This window comes from Egretta garzetta, unplaced genomic scaffold (assembly GCF_000687185.1).
Source record: "Egretta garzetta isolate BGI_Z169 unplaced genomic scaffold, ASM68718v1 scaffold175, whole genome shotgun sequence".
In the NCBI taxonomy this organism is placed as follows: domain Eukaryota; kingdom Metazoa; phylum Chordata; class Aves; order Pelecaniformes; family Ardeidae; genus Egretta; species Egretta garzetta.
In genome coordinates this window covers 2607423-2618938 of record NW_009259860.1, presented here as the reverse complement: position 1 = coordinate 2618938, position 11516 = coordinate 2607423, and the positions used below count along the sequence as shown (strand labels likewise).

At 41.4% G+C, this 11516-nt stretch overlaps 1 protein-coding gene across 2 annotated transcripts in view; it reads right to left on the bottom strand.

The window, feature by feature from the left end:
* Nucleotides 1-10598, bottom strand: part of FREM1 (FRAS1 related extracellular matrix 1) — a 64788-nt gene extending 54190 nt beyond the window's left edge. For both annotated transcript variants that reach the window (XM_035895575.1, XM_035895576.1), the window contains exons 1-6: nt 10368-10598; nt 4997-5091; nt 4171-4472; nt 3467-3663; nt 2487-2810; nt 596-704 (exon numbers count right to left, since the gene is read on the bottom strand). In XM_035895575.1, the coding sequence (XP_035751468.1) occupies nt 596-704; nt 2487-2810; nt 3467-3663; nt 4171-4472; nt 4997-5091; nt 10368-10598 (1258 nt within the window). The remainder of the gene's footprint in view (nt 1-595; nt 705-2486; nt 2811-3466; nt 3664-4170; nt 4473-4996; nt 5092-10367) is intronic.
* Nucleotides 10599-11516: the final 918 nt, after the last annotated feature.

Here is an 11516-nt window from a genome sequence, read left to right as displayed (position 1 = left end):
GTTTTAAACTAAAGCAGGGTAGGTTTAGACTAGATATAAGGAAGACATTCTTGACAATGAGGGTGGTGAAACACTGGAACAGGTTGCCCAGAGAGGTAGTGGAGGCCCCATCCCTGGAAACATTCAAGGCCAGGATGGATGGGGCTCTGAGCAACCTGATCTAGTTAGTGGTGTCCCTGCTCCCTGCAGGGGGGTTGGACTAGATGACCTCTAGGGGTCCCTTCCAACCCAAAACATTCTATGATTCTATGATTCCCACACACTACCTTACTAGTCCCATCACATATTTGTCTTTCCTATTTATGTTCTTTTATGTCCAGTTCGTTCTTGAAGAAAATGTTATATACAGAAGTCTGGATTTTCCTGTAACTCCCATTCTTCTTTATTTTTCATTCCAGTTAAAACTTAAGATTTTTTCAAGTTGTTGTAACACGTTCCCCCCAAAATGGATAAAGGGAAAAAATAGACTTAGATTCCCTCAGTTTAATAATCCTTAAACTCTAGACATAAACCTGAATTTTAGAGCCTTGTCAAATGTCTGTGTCAAAGTATTATAAATTCTGTAGCAAAATAAACTGAGGAAAAGAAATCTCACCTGTATTCCATGAAACCCGAGGAGCATTGGTATCTGTTGTTCTGATAGAAAGATGCACAGTGATTGGTGAACTCCTTTCAAAGTAGAAGTCATGAACCTCAAACTCCACCTGTTGTGAAAACAGACAAACTATTTATCAAAAAGAAAAGAGCCTGAAAACCAGCTGTACCTCAAAACACATATGTACCTCAAAACCTCCCACACCTGGGAGATCTTAAAAGTCTTCTGATAATATGCTGATGAATTAAACTTGATTTAACTTCTAAAAAGAGCCTTTAAGGTTCTGCACTACATTAAGTGTTTTCTTTCTGTGCTCTTCACAGTGAATCCTGGGAAAGTTAGTTTGCAGTGTGTGGAAATTAATGGGAAAGATATGCATTTTCACTGTTTTTTGGGGTACAATTAACTCAGCATTAACATAGGGCTTTTTTAATAGTAATAATAAGAGGACGACAGGTTTCCTGCTCTTTTAATACACATAGGGCCAAAAAAATTATGAAATGACTGGCACAGAAATTTTTTTTTTTAAAAAAAAGCAAATTACAAACCTTGAATTGTGAAACCTTAAATTGTCAAATTTTTGAACCTCTGATCAAACAATGCTGAAAGGGACGAAGCACTGAAGGAGCAAGAGGTTTGGTAGGATGACTGATCCTCATAGTAAGGTAACAAAAAGAAAGGGGGTTCCTGTGACAGCCAGGGTTAAAAAAAGACAAGCCGCCTCAGCATCAGGTGCCACAGTTGCTGTTACTGATACTCTGCTTTCCAGTCCACCCTTTCCCCCAGCTTACCTTGCTCTGATTTTATGTCTCTTCAGTTTCATTGATTTAGCACTAGCCATTTTGTTTTGTTTGGGTTATTGCTTAACTATCTTATTGGATAGTTATTTTATCATTATCAGCATGTTTATAACCTTCTTTACTTCATTTCTCTTCCTCTTACACCTCCTTTTTAAGAGTATTTCTTATTTCTCAGAGTGCTGGCACCCTACTGAATTACACAAAATACCTAGCAGTACTGGCTAGGGAAAACATAAAGTTAACACTGTACCCAAAGTAAGGGACATTCACAGTCAGCACTCTGTGGCAGATCTGGAGGCAGACACATTGCCAGCAGCCAACACAGAGAAGGCTCTGGTCGCTCCCATGAAAGTAAATGTATTCCTGCAGTCTTGGTCTCATAGATCAGCACTGCTCATTTACTCACTGACTCCAGACCCAGCAGATACCAGCCTGCTCTCGTCGTTTATATCATGTCCTCTATGTCAGTGATGTGCTTTTACTCCTCTCAGCAGGTTTTGTCAGTGATTTGCTTTTCCTCCTCCCAGCAGGAACTATTGGGACTCCTTTTTTATTATCCCTATACCACCATTGCCGCAGTAGGCAGGGCACAAGATCAAATAGCAATCCTGACATTTAGCTGGTCTGTCTTTCATGGCTTTAAACACATTGCCTCTCTACGGATCACAGGGACCGGCGCTGTCCCATAGAGATAAAAGTTATGTGGAAAAGACACCACTGATCCTTCCAAAGGCTCTTGGTTGGATCTACAAGCAGTGTTATCCCCTGTTCCCTTCATAAAAAGATAAGAACCAAAAAAATCCTGTTTTAGATATTCTCAGGCAGAGGGGATAAGAGTCTTTCAGTGCAAAGAAATTCTTAAGCAGCGAGCAACTACTCAGCAAATGTCTGATTTGTGTTGGACAGTCAAGCTGATGAGCCATAGGAAAAATTGGTGAGTGATTTTACCTCTGCTCCTGCATTGTGTATGGTTAGAGAAACCGTCTTTTTGTTTTTTGAAAAATATCCATTACACATGAATGTATTTGTTTACAACTTACTGAATCTTAAGGAGGTTACAAACAGCAAATGCTCATACATTGCACTGTTACCTCATAAGTCCTCCTCTCTGTGTGGCTGTTATTTGGGGGCTGATAAGCGATGAGCATGTCACTGACATCTTTCCAGGTGAAGGAGCCAACAGCTTTTGTATGGTCGGATAGATGAGTGATGAAGCCCCGTGGAGGTGGCTTGGTAATGTTGAATACAAGCAGGGACTTTGGAGTTTCGCTGTCTTCAGCATCGACAGTTGTGGTTGTAATGGGGGTTAAAATAAATTGATCTGCTTCCAGAATGAACTTTGCCATTGGGGCTGCTTTGGGTATTTGATTGGGAATAGCGCCTTTAATCTGAACAGGCAGCCATGCATACTCAGTCTACAACAGGGAAAAATGAGACAACTGAAAGGACAAAGTGAAGCAAACAAAATAGATTCCATTTCCATTGCCTTCGCTTAGCTAATTGGGGTACATGTTAAAGCAGTAATTATTTTGAAAAGAAAAATTGAAACATTTTAATGAGAAAATGCCTAAAGTAAATATTTAGACATCATGAAAAGGTCTTCCAGGTTTGCTAGTCTTATTTGTGTCCCTAATTTTTGGCTGAAACAACTTGCTTAATTTGATGTGAAGTTAATGAATAACGTTACCTGACAGAAACATGCACAAGCCATTAATTATTATTAACTGAATATGTTCACACAGCTCTTAACTTACTACTTGCTATATATGTTGAAGTCAGTGCAGCTCATGCTCTATAAAAAAGGTGGAATGATGCCAGAATTAATTTTGCTCTCGGGCTAGACTATTTATGCCTGCCGGTAAACAACCAGAGGTGTTTCTCTGTAGCCATAATGGTCTAAACACGGAGGCATGGAGATAATGCATTTCATTTGCCCAGCTGGCAACGTTTTAAGAACTGAGCAAACTTTCAGGGTCGCTACCTCTCTTCAAATGTGAAAAGGAGCAATGAATTTAAATTTTTGTAAAACCTGGAAGACAATCAGAAGTTGTAACGTTGTGTAAAAGTCTACCTTGTGCAGAGTTTTGCTTCTGCTGTCTGTGAGATCCAACCTCACCGGAATATAATCGGTGTCAGGCGAGGGAGGGTCAAGGTGCTGATATCGAATCCCCATTCTCAGAAATTCTTCACAGCTCATTTTTGTGTTGTGAATGACTCCCAACCCCAGCACGCAGCTCTTGTTTCCACACTGCTGGCCCAGGCTGTGCTCTGTAACCCAAGGGAAGCAATAGTGAGAGAGTTACTGGAGCAGAAACTGACATGGAAAGCCTGTCTGTACAGCTAAACTAACCCTGATAAAAAGCCAGTGTGGTGAGAATTAGGACTCCTTTCCTGACTTAGCTTTTCCTACAGGATTTTGTTTTCAACTGACATCTTCCGACTCCAGCCTCCCTTGGTCTCCTGGGTAGGTGCTGCCTCCAACAACTCCATCTCCTGTTTTTACTGAGTCTTGGCACTCCCAAAGTCACCACGTTGGTCCATGTGTCTAGGAGCCAAAAAAGGACTCCAATCGGGGCATTACTGACCTAGGCCTGTGATCTGTGTTGTGCCCAACACAAACTTCATGTCCCTTTCAGTTTCCATGATAGCTCAAGCTGTTCATTAAACTTCACATGACCTGCTCTTACCCACCACGTCTGAAGCACCCACTGCTGCAGACTTTATCTGCTGGGTCTCTTTGAACCTGCTAATACAAACAACTAAAGGACATCGTACTAGGGCCAGGGAAGAAGCTCTGTGGCTGATCTCCACGAAGCTGCTCTTGCTGCATTTCCCCAGTGATAAGCTGGCCATGAGCAGGCAGGTGGGTTTCTGAAGAGGCTATGGAAATGGTGCAATCCAGGTTGATCTTCCTGTCATAGTCAAAAGCGAGGACGTTCTTGTCAATCACCCTGGACAGACCATAGTACTCAGGGACCTCCAGGGCCCGGGAGCGCATTTTGATGATGTTACAGTCTGGCTCAAGTAACTGCACATGGAGGGTGAATGTTTCTACAAATGTTTCAGTTTCTGTAAACCTGCAGGGGATAAAAGGAAATCAGTTATGCATTATTGCCATATTCTGTCACTCTGTGAGCTTGGCATTGCCCTCAACTTCTAAACTGAATTATTTGAATCCTTTTCTCTCATGTGCCCTCAGACCCCAGATCACCAGAGACCATGAGGTGCCAGACATTGCAGCCTGTACTTGTAAAAAGAGTGTTTGTGTGAAGGAAGAGGTTACTTGCTGTGTATACGCAGGGGTCTGTGTCCCTATCAGCAGGATAGCACTGACCATTCAATTGTTACATTCAATAATAAAAAGAAAAATCAATGATTTTCTGTAATAAACAAGCAATATGTAATATTTATTAAAATAAGAACATTATTTGAGTGTATCTGTAGCAAATGTTTCTGTAAAGAAATGGTCACTTGTTGACTAATGATGGGTCTATTGGACCTAAGTGGTTACAGTATGTACAACAGAAAATGCTTTTACCATGAAAAACGGGTTGCTTGCTCTTCCTGAGGGCAGCTGTTCTCATCTCTCGCCGCTGCTTACCTGTACAGCCTAAGCATGACTGTGTCTTCATCTAAAATTGGACAGCCGTTGTGGGTATATTTGACTTCATTAGGAAGGAAGTGACAATCAAAAACCTGTGAAGGAGAAAGAATTGACAAGTAGAATACTGTCAAGGATGTTATTAACTTCATGGCTTGTGTTCCAATTCTCTCTGACTGTCAGGAATGCATCAGACTAAGGAAATTTTTAATCTGTAGTTTATTTCTGTGAATAGGTATTCGCCTGTTCTGTGATCTCCAAGTGAGAGCCAGAGCAACCACTTAAATGTGGGGCTTCTGGCACTCTACAAGGCAACGGGCACATAAATGTGATTGTTTCAGGCTGCCAGGTCCCTCCTCCAGCGCAACATGTAGTTTGAGAGTTTATCTATCTAGAGTTTTATCTACTACCACAGCCTGTAGAATTTTGGATGCCGTTGCATTCAGCAAGATAAATGCAGTGCATCTGAAAAGCCAGAAGTTCCTGCAGTATAATGTTAGTTTTATTAGCTTTTGAAGTTGCTCGTGGCAACAGCTTGATTATACAGTAAATCCTGCTTCATGGCCACTACCATTGGACTACAAAAGTATGATCCCGTGAAACTTCTCTATTGGAAACTTTGCTAGCTCAGAATTGTTGCATGGTTTTGGAACACTGACTTTGTGCTGGTAGCCTTTTACCAGATCAGACGTCATCTCTGTGTCATACCAACACCCAGCCCCAATGTCAGTGTACTCCCACAGCCTAAAAGCAAGCAGAATTTCTATATTGTGTCCACCAGCTAATACAAAAGAGACTAATTCTTATGACACACTTGATAAAGGTAAAATTTGAAAAGATGGCTGGCCACAGTTTAACCGCCTAAGACAGGCACTTGTTTCAGGCTGATTGTTTTATTTAATGATTTTTTCACTTGCAAAAGTAAGGCAGTGAGGAAAAATGCCTGATCCAAATGGAAAAAAGATTGCTTTGGAGACTGCTGACACACCCATTCTTTGGAGCACGGATTTGGATTCCAAGGCATAGGATTTTCATATCCTCGCATACGGCAATTTGCAAGTCTGACAAATTACAGTTCCCATGTAGCTCTATTTCTTTACAGAGTTTAACAGCTGAAAGCTCCTAGCATTGGTAAGACCAAATCTATGTTATCCTTGTGGTAAAAGGGAACCCCTACACAGCTTATGCGTACATGGAGGATACTCATGTTTCGTATCTACAGAGAGACAGGGCATATTCTTGTCAGCAAGAAGGCAAAAGCTAATCACTGGCTTTCCTGAGTGCCTCACTGTGAAGCTAAATGGGGATTTGATTCAATTTTTACGGGCAGTATTCACACATGATTAGTTCATCTATGGACTGAAGTAATACCTGTTCAGAATTCACTAACAGACCTGATCCATCACTAATACGGATTGCTATACATATGCAGCTGACTGACAAATCACATCTTTTTGGAGAAAGAAGAAGTCATTTCTTACCACCAGTCATTTCTTAAAATATATCAAAAGAATCACGAAAAAGAAGTGGCTTGCCTGAATGACCTACATCTCCCCAACCACTTTGAGGGATGGTGAAATGGAAGGGGGATTTTAGTGAGGTTCTGAAGTGCTGACTGGAAGTGCAGTGCATAGAGAAAGTCTTTGGGTGCTCTGACTTTCAGTGTAAAAACAAGGTAGCACTTTAATTCCTACCTTAGTTGTTAATGCACAGTTAACTGAAGCTCATCATGACCACTTTGTGGATTTACACTAAAGGATTTAAGAACTCGTGACCTTTGTTTCTTTCTAGCCATTACACAGAATTAGAACTTGCATCTTTCTATATTGGAAAAATAATTAGAGTTTATCAACTTTCATTATTACAGGCAGTGTCCACTTCCACTGAAGTTATTCTCAGACACTCAAGCTATGTGGTAATTGCTCTGTATTCCTAGTGATTTTAAAATACATTGCCTGCTTTTAACTTTCATCAACAAATACATTGTACAAAGTCTTTTTTTTTTTTTTTAAGTAATGAGTTAGTTGATTGTCAGAGACATATACATGGATTTACTATTCTTCCTGTTGGCTAAAATAATCTTAGAATAATCCATAAAATATGGTGTTATGGAAAGTATGATTAATTTTTTTTTTGGAACTGCTTAGAAAGGAAGGACAGGAACAATTTGTGAAAAACAAAATTGTTCTCGTATGCTGTGGCTGTTCTGTTGTGTATTGTTTTCACATGTCACAGAAATATGTGTTTTGTTATTTTTCAGTATTTAACAAACAACAAATATGTCTTTGTTTTTTTACTTAATGTCTTTTCTTTCTTAGTATGAGCTAACATAAAGGAAAGTTATTAATTATTTAGATAGTTCTAAGTGATATCCTACAAAAAAAGAAAAAAAATTAAGATAAGTAATTAGCTGGTGTGTTACCCTAATGAAAAAAAAAAGTGCATTATATACAAAAGCCACTCATATTACAGCTTCCAGTAGTTTACTGTGGTACACTGAACATGAGATTCTTCACTGAGGTAAATCAGTGTAGAGCCCTCAAAGTCAGTGGGGGTTTTGGCGATGTGCAGACCTGGTGTGCACCTGGAATTGAGATACTGCTCAGATGATGCATCCCTGTTCGTCTCAGAGGGGGCTGCCTACAGCAGAGGAGATGGTTTATTATATCAAAGAATTAATTTATTTCTTTCTAAGACATCATTAGTCCCATCTCTTAATTGATAACAAGGGGATGGAAAATGAAGGACCTTTCCACAAAGGTCTGTTATCACTGACTGACAGTCATTTTATATATGTACAAGACACAATCTGCTTTGCAAAAAGAAACATCTGTTTTATGTTTCCTAATACGTTTTCCTTTTATATGAACAGGCAACTCTAATTGTCTATAAATTCACTGGGTAAGACAAAGGAGATCTAAATCTTTTCCTAATTACTGTCGAGCTTTGTTTTTTTTCTACTTCAACTGCTTTTCAATTACTATTTATAATTAAATTGTCATACATTCCTAGGACATGACTCACTTTAATGGCAGTAAAACGGATCAGACCAGAGACATTTTCTGGCTGCAGAATTTCCTGGTACAAAGAGCATGAGCGGCACTGGGAGGGCTGGACTCTGGCACCTTTTTTCAGGAAGGGTGAAAGCTCAGGCAGCACTTTCCAGTGACTGTCTCAGAATCTTGTCATTTAAAACAGAAGCCCTCAACTTACAAATGCCACAGCCCCTCTCCAGCCTGTTACCCCAGGGCCGCCTGCCCAGCAGAGCTCACCCCTCCAGATGAGGTGAGCCTGCAGCCTCCAAGAGCCATGCTCTGCTGCCGGGCCTCATGTTGGGGCCATGAAAGGATGGGAACTTAAGGGAGGTGGAGTTGGGAGTGGGAAAAGGCAAGGACCCTAGGTATTTTGGTGAGTACATATCTCCTGGGGTCTCTGGAAAACTGCCTCTGACCCTGTGCTCATGTAAGATTACAAAGGACAAAGTGGCTTTTGCAACATACCCGGGTCCTATTGCGTCCTGCACTTGGGTCACAACAACCCGATGCAACACTACAGGCTTGGGGAAGAGTGGCTGGAAAGCTGCCTGGCGGAAAAAGACCCGGGGGTGCTGCTTGACAGCCGGCTGAATATGAGCCAGCAGTGTGCCCAGGTGGCCAAGAAGGCCAATGGCATCCTGGCTTGTATCAGGAATAGTGTGGCCAGCAGGAGCAGGGAAGTGATCGTGCCCCTGTACTCGGTGCTGGTGAGGCCACACCTTGAATACTGTGTTCAGCTTTGGGCCCCTCACTGCAAGAAGGACATTGAGGGGCTGGAGCATGTCCAGAAGAGAGCCACAAAGCTGGTGAGGGATCTGGAGCACAAGCCTTATTGAGGAGCAGCTGAGGGAACCGGGGTTGTTTAGCCTGGAGAAAGGGAGGTTGAGGGGAGACCTTATTGCCTTCTACAACTGCCTTAAAGGAGGCTGTAGCGAGGTGGGTGTAGGTCTCTTCTGTCAGGTAACAGGTGATAGGACAAGAGGAAATGGCCTCGGGTTGTGCCAGGGAAGGTTTAGATGGGAAATGATGGAAAAAATTTTTCACTGAAAATGTCATCAAGCATTGGAACAGGCTGCCCAGGGAAGTGGTCAAGTCCCCATCCCCGGAGGTATTTAAAAGATGGGCAGACAAGGTGCTTAGGGGCATGGTTTAGTGATGGAATGGCAGTGTTAGGTTAATGGTTGGACTTGATGATCTTAAAGGTCTTTTCCAACCTAACCAATTCTATGGTTCTACTGCACGTAGAGGCTGAGGCAGAAATTGAAAGCAAAGTCACTCAGCCAGCCAGCCAGCTTGCCTACAGAAGAGGTTTGCCAGCAAAGAGATGTGTAAGTCTCTCTTCTCCTCATGGGCCAAACTAGAGTGGGGGAGTGGAGACGGGGGACTACAGTCAGAGCCCCTGTGCTGGCAGAGAGCAAGTCTCAGCAGAGGCACCACACATTGGCCTGTTCATCACCTCCTGTTTTCCCTGGTGTGCCTCTGCTCCTTCTGTGTGCTGGTGCAGCTGAAGTACTTCTCAGTGGTCTGCAAAAATAACAATGACCAAGCCAGGAGCTTTGAAAAATCTACTGAGACTGGTGCTCCCGCATCTGAAACCTCAGAGAGGATGTTTAAAACAGTATACATGTAAAAAAATGTAGCAGTGTATGCTGCATGGTACAATTAAAAAAAAAAAAACTTTTTGAAAATAGACAAAAACTATTTGGTTATGGTTCATTTTAAAACCATTCATCTTCTATCTCTACCATTACATCTTCATGTCAATTACTTCCAACTCCTTCCTGCTATGCCTCAGGTGGGGAGATTTGTGAGGCAAATGAGGAGCAGAACGGTGATATGTGAAATACACCTCATTATTCCTACAAGCTTGAAATTTTAACAGACAGCTTTTTTTTTTTAATGTATTTGCCATCTGCTAGCAATTTAGCTGTTGCAGAGCAGAGCAAACAATGGTGTACACAATGTGCTTATTGTATGTGATGATTTTTTTCTTAATTGCTCCCTAAGTAGAGGCTCCGTGACTAAAATGCAAAATGCTCTAGCAGGCTATGCATTACCCGAGGGGCACTGGTTACCCTCATGGTAGAAAAACAAGCAGTTGAGAGACAGGAAGATATCTCCTAACCAGAAGTTTTTAAATACCCATTCTCCTCTTGTGAAAGGAGACCCTGACCAAACTCCCTTTTATCTATTCATGTCACTGAGCTCAACTTTTGGATTTCAGGGGTGCAGTTCTCTGTCAGCTGGCTACTTTTAGCAAAAATGCAGCTCTTCCTAGTTTCTCCTACGCCTGCACACACATGGACACTCAGAGCAGCACAAGGGAGTCCAAATACCTGCGGAGTTAGCTTCCCAACCCTCTGTGTTATTGGCTCATTAATCACAACTTCTACTTTGCAGGCATCCTTCTCTCTGGGGATGGAAAATTTGAGGTCATCTTCTGACAGGAAGACAGACTGTCCCTTCATCACTTTCACCCCAAGGTTGATACTAATAAAGGAAGAGCATACAACTCTTAGCACAACAGGCAGCAGCAGAAGCAACCAGCTTTTCTCAAAGGGCTTCATGTTATAAGGGGATGCCAGCAATTTTCCACCAGTGAAAATGTTCTTAACAAAAGAAGTCTTCTCTTTCTCCACCAGCAGATTTTCACCATATAATAAAGTCCAAAATGTTAGTTGCAGGTAACAGTGTACCACATGTTTTCTATTAAGATGCACCCCTTGACTGAAATTTGGACAGGGGACTTTCAAAATATCCTCGGGTTTTTATAAAATTCATTGATCAAGCCTCAAAAAAATGATGAATGTGTTCTCAGAGGACTTTTAAGGTTTGTTAATCCTGAAAAAAAAAAAAAAAGAAAATCAATATAAGGTGTTGAGCAACTATGGGAGGGGGAAGCAAACACAAAAAACTTCCACCATTTCTTACAATTGCAGTTCGTTTCAAGCAGCAGCTTAACTTCGCCTTTGAATACTATTAAGTGCACACGTGCTCAGAAAATTAGCTACGTACCAGTGAGACTTCTCCCTCAGTGGATCAGCTCTCAGTATGAATTCCAGGCACTGTTGATCCATATGCACATACAAACACTTGCTATCTAGGATTCGTTCTTACTGACCTTTTTTACTGTTGGACTGAGTAGATATTAATAAAAGGGTATGAGCATCCAAGTAATTTGAAATTGCAGGAGTAGGCATTCATCCAGATTAATATACCTGAAAGTGAGATAAAGGGAGAGTGGCCTTCTGTTAAATCTATTTCTGTTTGCCATTGAAGGAGGAGGAGGGGGAGTGGAATTCAACCTTTAGTTGAAAACACCTTGCCAGCACCTCTCTACTCTCCCTGCTATAGCAAGTAACTATGCCATACGATATGGCACGAGAAAGCTGAATTTTTTACTTTTGACACACACAAAAAGTAATTATTCTGAGGCAAATTCAGTGGAAATAAGGAACAAAAGATAATATGGAAAAAAAACTACA